Here is a 19,700-nt window from a genome sequence, read left to right as displayed (position 1 = left end):
GAGGGATGGACAGGGACCTGGAAGTAGGTGTCCTTGAGGTCTATGGACATCATGAAGTCCTCCTCCCTCAAGGCCGCTAGGACTGACTTCGGGGTGTCCATCTTGAAGTCTTGTCTTGCACATGAACTTGTTGAGGGCTGAGAGGTCTATGACCGGTCTCCAGCCCGCTGTCGCTTTCTCCACCAGGAAGAGCCTGCTGTAGAACCCCGGATCTGGGTTCTCGACTGGCTCCACTGCACCCTTCGCCAGCATTGCCGAGACTTCTTCCTGCAACGCTGCTACTCTCAAGGGGTCCTTGGGTGCCAACCACTCCGCCTGTTGATCTGGGATCAGAGATGGGGGTTCCACTAGGAAGGGCAGCCTGTACAGCTACGGTCTACGGATCCACTCCGTGGTCCCGCCATGCTTGCCAAGATCGTTTGAGGCATCCCCCCACCTGAGGCGTCGGCAGGAGTAGGAGGCCTCTCTTCCTACCTCCTTCGAGAGGCGCGGCCTGAACGCCCTCTCCTGGAGCCCGAATAGGAAGGCCTGAAGGCTGACTGCGAAGTCGGAGCTCCTCTACGGGTGGGTTGCGAAGGCTGGGGCCAGGCCGTAGTCGAGGAGTCCCTTCTGGGTTGGCTAGGTGAGGCGCAGGGAGGGAGAGAGGCGTCGGAAGATGGTCTAATATGGGCAGGTCTTCTTGTTGGAGGGGGTCTGGGTTCTCCTGCATCCTTGAGCTTCCTGACCCTCTTAACCGTCTCCTCCACCTCCTGCAGAGGGAACAATGACTCACCCCACAGGGGTAAGTTCCTAAGGGCCCTCGCTTCCCTGTCCGGAAGCCTCCTTACCAATTTGCTGAGGACTGTCCCTCTTGCGAAGAACCCAATTGGCTGCCTGTGAGAGGGACTAGTAGGACAGGAATTTGAGGGCCTTACCTCCTGAGCTAATCAGCTCCTTCAGTAGTGTTTGGTTCTCCGGAACCGAGAGGTCGTGCGAGGCCTGAAAACCCATCTGTGTGCAGGCCCACCAATCTAGCCACGATGAAACGTAGACCAGGTCCATGGCCAAATCCTCCTTCATGGAGGTCTCCGACAGGGAGAAGCAAACTGGGGTGTCGGTAGCTCTCTCTTCTGCGGCCCCCTGACCTAGGATGGCGACTGCAGGTTCTACGGTACAGGGACCGGCACAGCGCCCTTCAGGGAGGTAGAACCTCTTCTGGGTCTTGAGGCCCTGGAGGAGCTTGGAGGCGCTATGACTCTTGGGGGCGTCCGCATGGCTGGCCACTATCCTGTCAATAGGAGCCATGCCCAGTCGAACGTCTCTCGCCAGGGGAAGCACCAGTGAGGGCCTCTGCTGCACGGGGGTATCAACCAACCTGCTGAGGCCTGAGAGCCAGTCTTCGTCTGTGGCGGGCTTCGGCTCGTCCAGTCTGTGGTGCCGTCTAATGAGAGTTATCACCTTCCTCTATGCTGAGATTTTGGCCGCTGAGCCCTCCGTGCCGTCTTCTAGGACCTCCGTCGAATGTTCCTCTGCCTGAAAAGGGGCACCCCCAACGGAGGGTGCCGCTTGAGGAGGAGGCATCCTCTTGTCGCAGCATACCCTCGGCGGTTCTGGATGGAGGACGGGCATCGCCACTGGGACAGAGGCCTCCGTCCTGGCCTTGTCTCTCCCCACGGAGGACCAGGCTACTACGGGCTTCCTCGCGTCTGCTGGATGTCTCTCGCGTTCCTGCCGGCTCGTCAAAGACTTGGAGGCTGGGACACGGCTGCCTGGCCGAAGGGGCGACTCTCTCAGCTGGGCGGATGGAGCTGGAACCTTAGCAGACTTATGCCTGTCTCCTGGGGCCTGAAGTGGGGACTCCCTTCGACTCTCAGACCTGCTGCAGGGAACGTACTTCGCAGTGGGAGAACGAGCCCTCGAAAGCCAGCCAGAGGTACCCGGAACTGCTGAAGTTCCCAGGAGTTGGCTGCGCGGGATGGCGACACGCACCCATTCCTCTCTAGGGGAGCGGCTCCTTCTGTACTTCCTACTGGGGGATCTAGCATGCCTCCTGGCGTGTCGAGATCTTGAGCAGGAACGGGAACGGGACCTGTCTCGTCTTCTCCTTTGGTCCCTCGGGGGCTCCTTCCTCCGAGGAGTAAGAGTATGCCTCAAACGAGGAGCCCGACGACCTGTAGGACAGCACCGAAGGTTCTGAGTCTTCCCTCGTCGCTGGTGGTTTCATAGTGACGATCCGTATGCGACGAGGGCTCCATGAAGACGGGCGGGAGCGTTGCTGAAGGCGCTGGGGGAGAGCGAGGCAACTTCTCGCTGGGGAACCAAGCCTCGAACTCTTCCTCCAGCCTCATGGGCAATCTGAAGGACGTCCTTGGCGGCGCCCACGTGAGGGGATCCGACAGCAGCGAGTCCTCCTTCTCGGCGTCTCCCCCAGCTGTAAACATACCTGAAATACAGGACCTTGAAGCGGGGGAAGAGACTGCAACAGCCTTCCCCCACATAGGATCGTCGGTAGAGACTGGCCCTGCTGGCACCAGGACTACGTCCTCCGAACACACTCCCGTCCCTCCCTCAGGCCCCCCCACTTGCCTGGACCAACAAAACATCCCCACTAGCAGGTACCTCAGACTCCTGGCAAAGAGCAATAGGCCTCTTCCCCGCAACTGACTTACCTCGTCCCCTACTCTGGGAAGGCGGCTGAGAAGCCCTATCCGATGAAGCACCGGGAGAAGCGAGTGGCGAGGAGACGCTCAGCTTCCTAGGCAACCTCTTGGACACCTTCTTCTTCTTGGTGCCGTATCGCACCCACTGCTCCTCGTTCTAGGACTCGCTCTCCGGACACGTGGCCGTAGGGGAACACGCCGCCCCTACACGACAAACACAAGGAGTGCGGGTCGACTTCAGGCTTCGACAGAAAAGCGCCACACGATTTACCGGCCATAGGCCTGGGACAACGACGAGGATGCTCCATCACGCACTAGTAAGGCACCGCGAGACACAGGGAAAAGGTAGGAAAGGGTAAGGAAAAAGCACAATAGGACCACGTGGGGACCGCATGAGACACAAAGGGTCACACTGGATAAAGAGAGCGCGTTGAGGTGTTAACGCGACGCGACCAGAAAACTTACTGGAGATAGAGACCTGAGCAAGCATGCTCTGACCCCGGGTCACCTCATGGCGCGTATCACTCTGCCAGAGGTTACCCCGCATAGAAAACGGGAGTAGGGTAAACTACACAAAATTCTGGTCGGTTGGGAGGAGATCCCTGATACTCCCAACAAAGTAGTTTGAGGTAAGTACTCTGTGTTGGAACAATCTCACATTCATTAAAACTTCTACACCTAATTACACACCATTCAATAACAGAGGGTTAAAAAAAAAACATGAATCAAACTAGCATTTTATATGGTCTCGCCAACTTCTGTGGCTCGCCTTCTTTGCCAAACAAACAACGACAGTGCTAAATTTTTTTAACATCCAACATTTGACTTTTATCAAAATGATCCCCACATTTATGGTCAAAGGAATCCCTCAAACTATAGAAAAATACTTTGTATAAGTTAAGTGTCCCCTCTTCAGGGTCTTGGAAGTAAATAAAACCAAGCTTCAACTTTGGTGCAACTAAACACAGGGTGAGACTAAGAGACTGTTACTAAATAAAAAATGGAAACTATTTATTTACATACTATATTTTTGTATGTATAAGTGGCAAGTAAAATCTTTGGATACTAAATGATTAAGATAAACGAGACTGACAAACATAAGGTTTAGTTTGGCCCTTTCCTCTTCACTCTGAAAAAAAATAGGACAGAATGACAAACAGAGGGCTTAGTTTGGCCCTTTCCTCTTTGTTCTGTGAAAGGTTCTAGAGATTGAGCTTGACAATGGAGTTTAACTATTTACACAACAATAAAAAATTAATCGAAGATTATCTTCACACGATAGTGAACATCTGTTGGAAATGTTACTTTTGACTTAAACACACACAAACTTGTCGATTAAAAATGGTTAAAATATATTCTAATATTACACTCCATCATCCAGTAGATCATTTAGTACTGTGTTTGTCTATTAAGCAAAGATTTTTTTCTTGTGGTGTGTGTAAATGACTGGTGTCTCTCAGAGCCTGGGCTTAGCTGCTGCGACTTCCTAGCCCTGGCAAGCAGCAACGGCATCGTCCCTTTCCTCGCAAAGTTCCTTGGCTGTTACGTCCATCTTTTCTCGTGAAAAATCATCAATTGGAAGGTCCTGCAAGATATTTTCACTTTAATTATAGAATCGTAAAAACAGTTTATTGAGTACTGAAGAAAACCAGTAGCATGTTATAAAAACCAAAGCAACAAAGGGTAGTTAGGCCCTAGAACTGGCACCTTTAGAAGAAAAATAAATCTAAAATAATTTCAACTATAAATTTCAGATTCTACAACATTTATGGAAAAACATTGGTTTCTCATACACTGAATAGTCTGACACATTCTCTAAATAGACAAATTTGAAAGTAATTTGTATTTTTCCTACCTATACAAAACTGAAGTTCTTTACAAGGAGTAACTCAGTGAAGCTAAGTACCAAACATCCATAATAAACTTGAGCGAGTTGGCAGCCAATCCCCCTTTAGCATGGGGTAGTGGGAAAGGCTCTCGCTCAAGTTATTCTTGTACTCGACCACTTTTGACTTGGCTGTTGGACACAAAGTGCATTGCTTCTACAACTTTGGTTTAACCAACATATGTAACTTTTTATCTTTTTCTTTTCAGGTGTACTTGCACTGTTTTCCAGAGAAAGCATTATGCGGACTTGCCCTAGTACTGACAGTCGCCATTATAAGACCTGTTCCCTGCTGAAGATGGATACTCACCAGCTTTGCCCTTCATGCAAAGGACATTCCTGCTAGGAAGCATCTGCATGTGACAAGTGTTGGGAGTGGCCATCCTCACAGTCGGAGAGGTTTGGCCAATGGAGGAAGAAGTCTAAGAGGGATTCTTTGCCCAAGAAACCAAAACATTTTTCTTCTCATCAAGTTAGGTTATGTTACTTTACCATAACATTGAAAAGAGTGAAAGCTGTAGTAGTGGCATCAGAGCAACAGTAAATGTTGAAGGCCATTTACTCTTTGCTGTTAAAGAGTAGAAACTATAATAGAACGCAGGAAATTTGACCTTGTGTGTGAGCTACTGTATACAGATAACTTAAAGGATCCAAAATGATGATAATGCAAATGTTCTAAAGGTGCAAGAGTGGAATAGTGAGGACTAAATCAACACAAGTGAAAAAAGCAAGGAAAAAAAATTAATGTTTGTTGACATGCGACGCAAACCTCGAGAAAACAATAAAAGTGGAAGTGGCAAGGAAGGAAGGATGGCCCAGAAGATCCATATGTTATGGGCTTTCGTGAAAAAGAGAATGGGGAGGACTTTTTTTTGCCCTGTTAAGGGTATATACAAAATACTGTTATGAAGAATGCCAAAAATAAATAGGTGTCATTAAATACTACATAAGACCTTACTATTTGTGAACTGTTCTGAACCAATACGCTCTCATATATTTGACTGCTAAAAATAAAATCCTTTGAGTTGATCTGATGTTTTACTAGCAGACCCATATAATGAAATATTTCTAAATAAGATTACTTAAAAAATGTGTGTGCATCACTTTTTGGTATTTTAGGAACAAAATACAATCAACATAAGAAAAAAACTTAAAATTCATACTGTACAGCTTAAATAGAAATTAAAATTTAAAGTTGCAATATTTTCAATAAATCAAACAACTCTCAAGAGGGATGACAATTTTCATTATGTAATTAAAGAAAGCATCTCATGGTAGTGTCAAATAACAAACAGTACCTCACTATTGAGAAAATAACAAGACTTGTAGCTGTAACTATCTACAGATCCTTACAGAAATTGTAGAAAAGACTTTATAATAATCCCTATTTGTATGGCTAGAAAACATACTCCATGTTTTTTAGTAATGGGCCAGAAATATCAATAACCTTGTTGGGTTTTATCTCAGCCGCTGTGTTGATGCTCCCTTACGGGTGTGTATGCGATCTTTTGGTGTCGCTTCCTCGGGATCTCTTTGTTTTGTAAGACTTTCTATTAGTTCCTTATACTAATTATAGTCTTATTTTTGTGTTATAGAAATCTAATGAGTGAGTGTAGCTAGAAATCAAAAGGACACATCTATTACACTTACGACAATAATCAAAGGAAATATTGAATGACTTCCTAGTTGGAAGAAATAGCACATGACTCTCTGGTATGATTCGTACCAATAGTTGGAAATGTGCGCACGAAAAAAGATTGGGTTATACTAGTTACATATTTCTTTTTATCAGTCGCTTTAACATAGACCCCAGGTCAAAGCTCCTGGTTCTCTTGACACAGAAGCATATGATCTTCAGAATAATAAGTTTTATTGAATAATTTACATCGTATCAATCGACTTCAGATATTTCTAAAAGAACTGGAATTTGCAACTGCCAGAACATGTTTATTAAAATAAATTGTAGAATGGATTACTGTATGCAGATTACTCTCAAAATATCTTCGTCAGCTTACCTTCACAACTGTCCATTTCTTGTCCTTGATAGTGACAGGGAAAGAATACATTATTCCTTCAGGGATGTTGTATGATCCTTCGGAGAACACGCCCATGGAGACGTAGGTTCCGCTGGGAGTTCCCTGCCAGATGCTCTTCATGTGGTCGCAGGCAGCCTTAGCAGCTGACATGGCAGAGGACAACTTACGAGCAGCAATGACAGCGGCACCTCGCTTTTGAACAATCTGAAAATATTGGTTGGGGGTATATTAAAAAATGTTATTGCTTTGTGGTTTAAACATACCAGAGTTAAAACTGTACTTTTAAAATAAAGTTGGCTGTCACAACTAGCTTAGGGTGCTCTAATAACAGTATGCTGATTCACTTGACACCAAATCACAGCAAATTAAAACTAAGGAAAAAATATAGTTTTATTCTTTAAGTTTCTATAATTCTGGAAAAAGATAGTCAATTCTAATCAATTTCTATCCTTCACATGTTCCAACACACAACACGCCTATCCGATTTAAACTGCAACTGCGTAACACTTTTAACGAGCACTGTATGATATCACATTGGCAACAGTATGGGATCTGTGCATCATCTCTTTGGTCTAACAGTGCATTTCTTTCTAATTATTAGCATTTGGCTGTTCTATTGTCAACCTTGGTTACTTGATGTTTTCCTACAAATTCTACGAGCCAATTTTAATAAATGACTACTACTTACTAAATACCTATGAGGTATACATATTCTAACAATACACTACTATCTGCCATTTGGCACAATAAAACAAATTACAATTGTAAGACAAAATTTTGAATGATTGAAATTTTTTTATGATGAAAAATCAGAAATGATAGCAAACTGTTACCCAGAATTCAAGCTTCTATGTCTATCTAAATAACAAATTGGGAGGTTAACTTTACCGTTTTCTCCCCGATCTTCCATTCACACACTAGTATAGGTCCTGCTCACTTCTTCCATACCTCACTTTCTTATCCCTCACTTTCTATTTTACAGCAACAATTGGGTCACTTACACTACCTCATTCCACAATGTCCCTATCTCTTAGGTGTCTATAATCTATAAGGATTCTATATTCATGTGAGAAAATAAGAATGATCTCATGCATGTGTTCTAAACCAAAGACAATGCTGAAAAGGGAAAACTGGAAGATTCTACAGAAACATTTGAGAATTAGCTCTATTGACAACGCGGCTAATTAAAATTCACTGAAAACCCCTATGGACGTACCACAACTATTTTTGAAATTTAAGCACTGACAGTAGTACACTACTGGTAGGTAATGGTTTTCTACAATGCCTCTTTCCAGTCAGTCCGTCACTGTATTTGGTTCTAAGCACAGGCGTACTTAACTTCATATGAAGAACTTATATAAAGAAATATTATCAAAGTACTACCCAAAGTGTAGGACCACGACTTACGGGGATGAATTCTCCTTGGAGCCAGGCGTCATCCTTGATGGCGTCATAGATGGGGGTTTCTTGTCCATTGATAGTGGCGGTTCCGTGACGAACGTCGGGGAACTGGGTAGAGGAATGGTTACCCCAGATGATGATATTCTTCACATCAGCAACGGGGATGCCCAACCTGTTAGCAATCTGGGCCTGGGGAAAATAACATTTTGATTACAAAAAAAAGAAAATTTTCTATTTACAAAATTATCATGACTATAAAACAGCCTGTATTGTAGATATCCTGCATTCTACCCAACAAACTCTGTTTTTAATGTCAAAAAATATTTTCTGATTAAGACTAAACAAAAAGTACTATAAAAGAAGTCCTCAACTTACAAAACATTTTCAGATACAAAATACAAATTCAACTTAAATCCTGAATATAAGACATTGTATCTAAAGTTCATAATAAAATACTGTAATAGAATAAAATTATAAAATTAAATGCAGTAAGTAGCAAGACAACATTGGTAATACGAAATGGGACAGTTTGTTGAATTCTGCAGCTGAGTTAGGTGAAGGCTACCCTGTCAAAATAACTCGCAAACCTTACAAACAGCTTTTTGGAAACTATTAAGTTAGTGAAGTTAATGACCTTTTGTAGAAGCTAACAATTAAGTTGAAAATAAGATAACGTAAAAAAAAAAAACATAAAATTTTCATACCTGTGCCCTGTTCTGGTCAAGGCGGGTCATGGCCGAGAAGTTTTCCCGGGGAATAGATGGAGCATATTTAGCGCAGATGAGGGCGTTGGTGTTGGCAGGATTGCCGACGACCAATACCTTGACAGACTTCTTGGCGTGTTGATCCAAAGCTTGGCCCTATAAATAACATGAATGACTTAAACACAAAATATTAAAATTATTTCTGTAACTTTATTTTCATAAACATGAGGATAAACTACAATGTATTAGGTGACCAATTAACCTTAAAAAATCTGTAGAATTCCTAAGTTATGATAAGAAGACTAATACCAGTCCTTGATAAAAGCTTTAGCCTGAGATGTGTAAAAATAGAGGGGAGCATAATATGTCAATTACCAGTAAATCCACGAACATTTATTTCTATTATAATGAAAATACCTAAAAAAAAAAAAAAAAATGTAAACCTATATACAATTATACGACTTATGAAAATATACTGTACGGTAATTAAAAGTAATTTGTATTTTTCCTCGCTATACTAACCTAAGTCATTTAATAGAAGTTTGACTTCAGTAAAGCTGGAATACCCAATAAAACTCAACAAGGTGGTTATAACTACCAGCAGGTAATGGGAAAGCGCCTCCCACAAGTCACTCGGCAAGACTAGCACTCTGGATCTTTAGGCCTGGGACTTACAATGGAGTTGATGCAGGAAGTGTGATTTAAAAGACTTAGGTTTGTATAGTTAGGAAAAATTCAAATTACTTTTAAAATTTGATTTGTTCCCATGTAAATACAAACCATTGTCCTTTAATAGGAGACCGATGGATAGATCATATTTGTGGAAGGAGGCTACACGTACTGGATCGGCACGGACATACACGGACAATATGATGATGGGATGAAGCAGACATGATAGCGGTAAAGGAGTCCGAAGCAGGAATCAGGGCCATCGCAAAGCAGGGCTCGCTGTTGCCCTAAACCCGTTCCTTCTTGGTCCTGGAGAAATTACTTTTCCTTGTACAAGGTCCGAACAGGATGACATCATATTAGGGAGTAACAGGATTAGGAGGGAGTTAGTTCCTATATACCAAATTACCAGGAAGTTCAACTTCTACCTCCCTACAATCAGTGCACAAGGCAACCACAGGTATCAAGTTACATATGAAGAATAAGCAGTACTATGTCACAGGAGAGCCTATATCCTCGTACGAGTATATTGTCTTCATGTATTTGTAACTATTATTAGTAATGGTTTGAATTCATCCTATCTACGTTCCCGCTCATCTAGGAGGATGGGTAAAGTACTTCTTAACAGATCTGGCTATAAGAAAAAATTGCAACTGACATCCGATCAACCTCATTGTTGCCATGACTACTGCATTCCCCAAGTAAGGGGGCACAAAGATGACTAGAAGGCCAGTCAGTCTACATTTTTCAATTTAGGATTATGTCAAAACCACCATCTTAGACAAGATGCATCTTGTCTTGTGAGCTAGGCTAGCGAATAAACTGTTTAGAAGCCACAACACAAACAAGGGCAAAGGTTCCCTAGGACTTGAAAATTTACTCTGCAGGTAGTGGGAAGTAAAGGAAATCTGTGTTAGCAGACTCCTGTCTTAATATACGGGCAAAGCCTCCAACCAAGAAATGCAAGTGACCTTACAAATTGGAGGGACCTATGAGAGTGCAGCTGACAGAGAAGTGTGTTCCATTGGATAGTTCTCTCAGGTCCTTGACTAAATACTTTAAAGGTCATCTGGGTGCCACTAGGGTCATGGAACACCAAGAGTTTTCTGTTAAGCCATGTGATAAACAGATTGATCGCTGGTGATCTCCAAAGAGCAAAAAGCCTTCTGCGACATGAGGAAGGGACCATATTGAGCCTAAACCCTATCCCTGGAGACTCGGCATGTCTGCTAATACATTCTTCTTGCCAGAAATATGTTTTGCTGACAGTTCTACAGCATTGTCCACTGCCAACATGTGCACCTGCTTCACCAACTCGCAAGACTGTACGAGACAGTCCCTTACATGGTGATACACGCTATGACGATAGTTTAGGAAAACAGCTTGCATTTTCCACAGGTTGATTTGCAGGTTTTATTCTGAGGATATCACACACCCTTGATGTAACTTGGTCCCTCAGGGGAACACTCCCCCTTTTGATGCATTCAAGAACAGAAGCATCTCTAAGAGGTGAAAAGTTAAGCAGAACTACACTGGAAAGGTTTCAGTTATTCCGTCACCTGGAAAACACGTCCCATGTCTCCTGCTCCAGTGGAACATGATGGAAAGGGATATAGCTGGCTCCAGACCAGTGATATTTAAGACACCACTGAATCAATCGCTGGTGGAGAAATCTGTCAGATGAGACACTCCACCCAAGGAAGATGTCCTAGAAGACATTACCACAACCTTCCAGCAATCTGTGCACAAGGAGGCCACAGGCTTGTCACAGGAGAACCTATATCCCTGTATGGGATATATCGGCCTTGTGTACGAGTAGTTATTATAAAAAATTGGTTTGAATATACGCTATCCATCGTCCCACTTACCTGTGAGGATGGAGAAGATACTGTACTTCTAAACCAATCCTACTACTGTATACAGAAAGGTTGATTAGTTATGAAGTTTGCTCTGAAATCCAAAGCAGCTCATTGCAGCCATGAATACCGCACCCCCAAGAAAGGGGAACAAAGAATAGAAGGCCAGTCATTCTACTTTTCATTCTAGGCTTCCGTCAAAACTGCTATCTTTGACAAGATGCGTGTGTCTACTGAGAGAGCTAGGTTGGCTAAGCATCCATCACAGGACCAAGGTTAAAGGGATTATGCTGCAGGTAATGCTAAGTAAAGGGAATCTGTGTTAGCAGACTCTTATTTTAATATCAGAGCCACTGACAGCTTCTTCCCATAAGCTAAAGACCCGATAATATCTCTAGCTTAGTAAGCCCATGACCGAGTTGGACCTCCTATGTCCTCACTGCTTGAGGGAAGGCTAATTCATGGTCTCACCAGAACTAGAAAGTGCTCTTGGATATCTTTCTCTTTATCCTGCTAGTGCTTTGGAAATGTCTCTGGAGCTCAGGTCAGAAGTGCAGAGGCCTCTTAGGATAGCAACACTTAAGCTCTTGTAGGATACTGAAGCCAATCATTCTGGCATTCCCTGGACAACTAAAAAGAAATGGATAAGGACTTGAACCTGGTATCATTGACAGCTGGGTTTTGGGTCGTGGCCCCAAACTCAGGAACAAATAAAGAAGACCCCTTTCATCCTCCAAAATGACATATGAGATGCCAAAGGCTTGCCAACTCGCTTCGCCGAAGCTAGAAAGATAGCTCTTCATTCTGACTGACAGTACGCATGCTCGGTCTATTAAGAGACTGAGCACCAATAGCAGGAACATAAGCTCAGGTACTACAACGGGTCTCTCTCTCATGAGAAAAGCAAGATCAGTTTAAGCATGCAGTAAAAAATGGGGAAGAAGACAATGTTTACTGACAATGCGCATGCTTGGTCTGCCATGAGACCTAACACTGGTAAAACAAGAGCGTAAGATCCTGTATCTCGTATGAGACACCTTCCCTACCCGAGTTGGTTATTGGTACTGAACCTTTATGCAAGGAGAGATTGTTTGGAATCTCACGCAAATCCTGGACTTCAACGATCTCTTCTTAGAAGTAACAGCGTCTGAATAATATGACTAAGAATACAAAAGAGGAGTAGTGCACACACTTTTTCTTGTCAAACTTTTTTGGGATAGAGGCCTTGGAAACCAAAGACGACTATCAATGAGGAAGAAGTAACAAGGGCCTCTTCAGCCTCTTCATACACAGGAGACTCAAAACCAGCTAGTGTCATAGCAGCCCATAGGTGTACCAGAAGTCTTGGAAGACACCCCATGGACTGCCTGCCTCAGTATCTCTCGTGGCAACAAAAAAAAATTCTCCCACATATGGAGCAACAGCATGCCTTGATGTAGGCAGACTTTCTTAGGCTCAGGTTATTGTTATACAATCTGATGAGGGAATGACTATGAACAGTCATGCTACCACACACGCACAAAGGTGGTAAGGATTAATAACAGAGCACAAACTTTCACTCTTCTTGCAGCTATACCTAAAAACAACTACATATCCTTATAATTTTCATTCAACTTAACCAGGTTTACTGAAACACATCAGCATATCTTCACATATCAATTTAATGTGAGAACCAAAATTTGAGAGGTAGCAAGAGTATGCTTGTACTAATCAAAGTACTGGTCTTCTAGTCTTGCCGACTGACAAGTGAGCAGGCCCACTTGTCTTTCCCCAGCCATCTGCTGGTAGTTATAATTGCTGAGGTCATACACCTAATAAAAGACGACAGTTTGTATTTGTGGGGGATAAACTGCAAAATATATCAAGAATAATGAAAAACCTATCAACATTACCTCACTCACCATCTTCAAGCTAACAATCCACATTCAGTAATTACAAGAAAACCAAAATCTTCATTGCCCATGAAGATTGGCACTTACTTGAACCTTGAAAATCTTGACATTAGCAGCCAACAGGTCCTTGCGTTCCATTCCTTCCTTGCGGGGCATGGCTCCGACGAGGAAGGCTGCGTCGATGTCCTTGAAGGCGACGGCTGGGTCATCAGTAGGGATGACATCTAGATAAGGAAGAGCAAAGCAATTTGAAGTTCATTTTGTTATGGAGTATAGGAGTATATTCTATATCTTTCCCTATAATGAGTGTTGATATCTAGCCCCTGTCTACAGAATGAATTAAAAAAATGAAAATGAGGGAAAGAAAAATATGAAACCCTCTTCAGTGGGTGGGTAACGGCACACACAGATGCAGCATGGATTGATGCGTGGGTAGAACATCTACATTCCAGTTTTATGGCGATCCCAGAATACAACTTTTACAAGGATAAAGGGCAACTGGTCTGGAGATTAAGACGTAGCTTTTCAGATACAGTACGTTGTTTCCTGCCGTTTGAAGTCCCAGAAGGTAAAACATTATGCACACACTGTCCTGAACTAGTTAATTATTTACCTTTACCACAATTTTCTATCTTTACTAATAAAATCAATGCTTCTATAATGGTGAATTATAGCACAGAGGGCTGGGATGCCATTCAGTACTGGGAAAATCCCATAATTACAAGAGGAAAAGCTAGTAAGTGGGTTCAGATAGGGGATAAAGGGTCGTTGCAATATACACTTAGTAATTTTGACAGTGCACTGTATTAACTGTACCAACAGCATTACTCACTACTTGACTGAATGAAGACTTGTGCTGTGTGGAAGCATTCTACTTTGCGTATAGAAAAACCAGATTTATTTTTTTATTCCCCTTAGTCTCATCATTCGATTTTGCTTAACCAATAGTGAAAAAGTTATCAATCATGTTGCTCATGTTAGAACGACACCTTACGACCTCTGTTGAGATCTTTGGGGAATTCCTATGCATTTGTTGCAGATTTCATTACGAATTATCCATAATACTATACATATCACTTTTTACTGTTAAGGTAAAAGTTTCCAGGTTAAGGAAAATATTAATTTAATGAAAATCCACTTACTGGCTAACTACAGGCGAAAACTTTTTCAAATTCTTTTAACTTTACCCAATACAAATTAAGAAGTGTATCAGGAAGCCCACTTTGCTCACCTCTGACGCAGGGCAGGGCACAGTCGCTGATCTCCATGCACACGCCATTAAGAACCCCCATCATGGGAGTGATATCGAGCAGGTGAAGAATGACGGGGGTGTCTGGGCCAAAGACAGCCCCAGAGCCAACCATATAGACCAGGGAATAACCAATCTGGCCGGCAGCACCAGTCACACACACACGCACGGGTTCAGCCTGGAGAGAGCGAGAGGGAAAGATGAAGGAACAAGGATAAAATATCAGAAAAAAAAAATTACTTATGCCTAGTTTTTGTTCACTACCTGATATCTTTATTGAAAGAATTAAATCCTAAGTAAAAACAATAATTAAGAAAAATCAAAGGATAAATTGGTGAGGAAATATCAATAGACACATGAAAATGAATTAAAAAAAAGACAGGAAATGGAAGCAGGTATTCGTACTGTACAGCATATCATCCTTCTATACAGGTTACCAAAATTCTGTAAAAAAAAATATTAATTTAGCATAGAAATTTATGCATTCACACACTAAAAGTGCACACATTTCGATATATGAAATACAGTACATTAGAGTATATCAATATGTTTATATGCAACTTCTTTGTGCAAATTGTACTCCTAAATTATATATGCTGTACGGTAAATATAAAATAAAATCAGGAAACTTAACACGGTAACTGTATATCAAAGATGAAAAAAAAATCACTGTACTGTTAAGCACAAAGATTCAATTCAGAGCTAACACAATACACAAGAAGCTAAAAAAGTAACTAATGCATAGAGCTTAATAATGAACCATGATGCAAAAGAAAAACAATGAAGATACTTAAAACTACTTATTTATTACAGTAATAGAACTGGGTAATAAATAGTTCTCATTTTACTGCTCTAGAATATGTCATATCATCTGGATGCTAATCTAAGATAGTTATACTAGCCTCTTTAAAATTAACAAATTTCTAGATTCTACCAACAAATGAAACAAGAACAAAAAGGGGACCTCTACTCTCTACGTTCCTCCCAGCCTAACAAGGGACTCAACCGAGTTCAGCTGGTACTGCTAGGGTGCCACAGTCCACCCTCCCACATTATCCACCAGCATTATGAAGCTTCATCTGTGGTGGATAATGTGGGAGGGTGGGCTGTGGCACCCTAGTGGTGGATAATGTGGGAGGGTGGACTGTGGCACCCTAGCAGTACCAGCTGAACTCGGTTGAGTCCCTGATTAGGCTGGGAGGAACGTAGAGAGTAGAGGTCCCCTTTTTGTTTTTGTTTCATTTGTTGATGTCAGCTACCCCCCAAAATTGGGGGAAGTGCCTTGGTATATGTATGTATGTATGTACCAAGCCCTAGTTATAGTCATTCAAGCCTCTTTAAAATGAACAAATTTCTAGATTCTACTAAGCCCTAATCTTCCATAGGTGCATTCCGTATTCTACAGCATTCTCTCAAATTACTAACCTAACCTGACACAGATTAACACTTCTACTTGTTTGACAGGTACACCCTCAAAATTGCTCCTTTGAAGGGTATCATTACTGGAAATCATCTAATAAAACTGGGAGTAAACACTAGTGTTAAAGAAGTCAGACAGATTGGAAAGCCCCCTTCCCTAACAGGTTCATGAAAATGCTCAGCTGAGAAAGCAAGGCAGAACCTAAACAGTAGAATCCCTAAATAAATTGGCAACAGATCAAAAAAATGGATTTCAACATAGGAAAAATCTTTCAGATAGCCATGTCGTCCTGACGGAAATTCCTCTAGGCAGCTTTCTACTTGGGATATTTCTGTGAGTGATATACCAGAGAATTTAACCTGTAGAGGTATTACGGGGTTACTACCCCCAGAGCGAATATCACGAATGTCAAAAGAGGTGTTAGCCCTATCTGCATACACAAAGGGCAAGTTTCTTGTTATAATTCATATTATCAAAATAGCACACAAGCTATGATGGGGACCGTGGCAATACAGATTACAACAGAACCTGTACTAAGCATCTCCTACTAATACAGTACAGTACTCCCTAGTACTATATTTATAAATACAGTATATGTTTTGAACTAATTTTCAAACCTATTCAACCATTACTAACCAGGAGCTATTTTGTCAACACACACCCTGTATACAGTAATTACATATAGTATATTCAATGACTATTTTTAAGTTTACGGTACAGTGCAATGTAAGTTTAGGCTGGGTACTTGAACAATTTTTCAATTACCATGAAGTGTTTTATTGCCATACCTCTTCTTATCTTTTTTTTATGAACTTGCTTTGACTAGTTTTTATCAAATCAATTTTCATGCAGATATAAATAATCCCAAAAAGTTAAAAATAAGGCAACAAGACTCCAAAAACATAAGGTACATTGCAAAAGGAAAAATTATATGCTATAGTACATGCTAAATAATTTTGTTAAGTATGTTAGAAATCTTGTATTAAATTTTATTGTATACCTTGTAGAACTTGACAAAATAATAGCAAGATTTAAAAAAGAAAAGTACTGTCACAATGCCATAGTAATTGACTAAAGTACCTGAACTATAAATTGTACTGGTTTGAAAACTATCGAAGGCCAAAACTTGAGAAACGCATTTTGGCGTCACTTCACCAGTGATGAGATTTGTCTGAAAATGGTGGATCAAGCTGAAGTTTCAATTACGCGTAATACCATCTTAAAGTACTCTGACAATGATACAAGACCTTCTGAGGTTCTTTACATTATAAATATGCCCTAATAAGGTTTATATTCACACCACCAATTTTTCTTAAGCCTATAATTCAAAATATGTTTGTCTGTTTTTAGAATTAGATGGCTATCAGATAGGTAAAATCAAAATATTAAAACAAGTGTAAGTATAGTACTAGAGTAAAATTTCGGTGCTCTTCCAATTCGTGATTTACCAAAAGTCTGCAATCTACTCATCTATGACAGTGATTTGCTATATGGCATGTGATCTACGAGTAGCTTGTGCGGAGCAAAAACCATTAGAAGTTTTTAAAAATATCCCAAAAATAAAGACCAACGGGGCAGGCCTGTGCAGTTCTATATGTATCGCTTGCAAGTACATAGGAGCAGTAACGTTTTTTTGTTCTTTGCGAGCGAAGCTAGCCAAAGCAGAGCAAAAAACAACTTGGTAGATCATATATTGAAATAAAAATAGCTTGGCAGATCAAATATTGCAAAAGCACCAAAATTTCATCTTTGTGAAACTACAAACTAAAACTGGAAAGTTGAAGCTTCCCTATTTCTACTCAATGAACAGTCTTGATACACCAGCCTTTAAAAGGTAGGAGTAACGAGGAGTGTGAACCACCTCAACAAGTACATTTATGCACCTTAGCTCGGGATAATAAGGGTCTTTGGAGTTTCCACTAAATAATGGTTATTACCCTATGGCAATCTTGGCCGCGACTAATTCGCTGTCAGGCTCGTGACTTGCAAACTTTTTAGACGTCATGTGTCAACAGACTATGTTGATGTTTCTTATTTTAAAAACCATTGATAAAAACAAAAAACAAAAACTAAAAACTTCACTAGAAAACAGAATAAATTTTCTATACTGTATAGCACTTATGGTTACAAGAACAGAAGATGCCAAAACTACAAGAACAGAGGGATAAAGCTAATAATAAAATGGCCACATTAAGACTCTTCACAGCTTACAGGTATAACCGAAAATCAGCGGTTGGCCTCAAGTAAGTGCGCCTGTTAGAGCCGTCTCTTTTGCTCTTGAAATCAACATAATTGCGGAAACCATCGAATTTTAATGTTTTTTTTATTCCAATGTATGTATTTTGATGTGGAAAACCCAAAAATGATAACCATTTTGTGGAGAAATTATTTATTGATGGATGTGATAGGTAGTGGCTGTATGGGGGGGGGGTCGCAGGGGCTAGGCCTAGGTAGGGGTACAGGGCCCTAGGTTAGGTGGTTGTATTAGGTTCGGTAGTGTCCCGAAAATCACTGTGGCCTTAAGGGGGGGTCGCAGGGGGGGCGGAGCCCCCCCCCCCCCCGTAGGCCTAGGTAGGGATACAGGGCCCCTATGCTAGGTTAGGTGGGTTTTCTTAGGTTCAGTAGTGCCCTGAAAATCAAGAAAGCGCACAGAGAAATCGCAGCATTTCAGTAAGATATTGATTGATATAAGCCAATTTAAGTGTTAATAAATAATTTCTCCACAAAATGGTTATCATTTTAGGGTTTTCCACATCAAAATACATACATTGGAATAAAAAAAACATTTAAATTCGATAGGCACTCAAACCGAAAAGATCCTATATATATATATATATATATATATATATATATATATATATATATATATATATATATATACATATATATATATAATATTCTGCCGTATTCTATGTCAGCCGTCATCATACATAGATATCTAGGATACGCTAAACCTCATCCTCAAAATACTAAAGCTCCCTATATAATCTACACTCGACCTCATTCTTTCCTTCAAGTCTTCCGTAGACCTGGTCTGACCTTGAATTCACCCTTGACAATAATTACAGTAAAAAACATTGACAAGTCTTAATTATTGATTAAATCCAGTTGACACGTCGTCAAATTCAACAGTCGTTGATGATTTATGTGCTGGGAATACGACAGAACTTCTTCAGATTTATTATATTAAATAAGGAGGAAGTTATCAAATGAATTAAATATAAGAAGCCGGTGTTTTCCTAAGGTTGGTGACGAAGTTGCCCACCGATACGATAATATTCGCTTTTAAAATGATAGATTAAAGAGAAATTACGATCTACAGTGCTGCTGGTAAGTGACAAACTAGGAGAAATAAGGCTAAATTAAAATGAAACGGGGAAAATGAAGGAATATTACCATTTTGTCGGGATTAGATGTTGTCGTCTGCTGTTTACCAGGATACCAGGCTCTGAGTGACGGTGTCTCGGTGTCAAATAGTTTCGGTCCGGTGATGCGGGTTCGAAGCAGTTTCGAAACGTTGTTCACTTACACTTGCTACTATTAAAATAACGTTGTTATTCATGACTATATGTCTATATATTTCACATATATTAATCATTATGATGCATTTCTAATGTATAGGTTATGATTGGAAACAAGCTTCCCTCTGAAATCATGATTTTACTTTTTCACAATAGTTTGTTCGAACAGAGCGCAACACCATTTCTGACTATCAAAAGTCATTATTATTCTGGGTTATGTTTAAAAATTGTTAAAGGAAATGGTAAATTCTAATAAATCTGATAGAGTAATAACACCAAAAGTGTGGTTGGATACGAATTAGATAAATAAAAATTATTTGAGCAAAATGTTCGAACACCTCAGTATGAAACCTACTTGAAAGGAATGTGAATTTAAGATATAAGGCCTTGTAAATATCTTAATGAAAATACATTACACTTTGTAATAA

The 19,700-nt window shown here is 41.1% G+C and overlaps 1 protein-coding gene across 1 annotated transcript; it reads right to left on the bottom strand.

Moving 5' to 3' along the window:
• Nucleotides 1-3,364: 3,364 nt before the first annotated feature.
• On the bottom strand, nt 3,365-19,303 carry Mdh1 (malate dehydrogenase 1). Its single transcript, XM_068360146.1, has 7 exons — nt 19,148-19,303; nt 14,314-14,509; nt 13,170-13,306; nt 8,666-8,821; nt 7,968-8,150; nt 6,540-6,764; nt 3,365-4,224 (listed from the first exon to the last, which is right to left on the bottom strand). Exons 1-7 carry the CDS (start codon nt 19,148-19,150, stop codon nt 4,126-4,128), a joined length of 999 nt encoding a protein of 332 aa, XP_068216247.1. The 5' UTR covers nt 19,151-19,303; the 3' UTR covers nt 3,365-4,125.
• Between the last annotated feature and the right edge of the window lie 397 nt (nt 19,304-19,700).

The sequence above is a fragment of the Palaemon carinicauda genome, chromosome 36 (genome assembly GCF_036898095.1).
Source record: "Palaemon carinicauda isolate YSFRI2023 chromosome 36, ASM3689809v2, whole genome shotgun sequence".
Lineage (NCBI taxonomy): Eukaryota > Metazoa > Arthropoda > Malacostraca > Decapoda > Palaemonidae > Palaemon > Palaemon carinicauda.
This window is presented reverse-complemented; position numbering and strand designations above follow the sequence as displayed.

Excerpts from the sequence above, each read along its gene's own strand:
- Mdh1 (XM_068360146.1), bottom strand. Across the intron at positions 13,307-14,313 it reads TGCCCTGCCCTGCGTCAGAG|ATGTCATCCCTACTGATGAC; the intron begins GTGAGCAAAGTG and ends TTCCTTATCTAG. Across the intron at positions 8,151-8,665 it reads TTGACCAGAACAGGGCACAG|GCCCAGATTGCTAACAGGTT; the intron begins GTATGAAAATTT and ends TATTTTCCCCAG.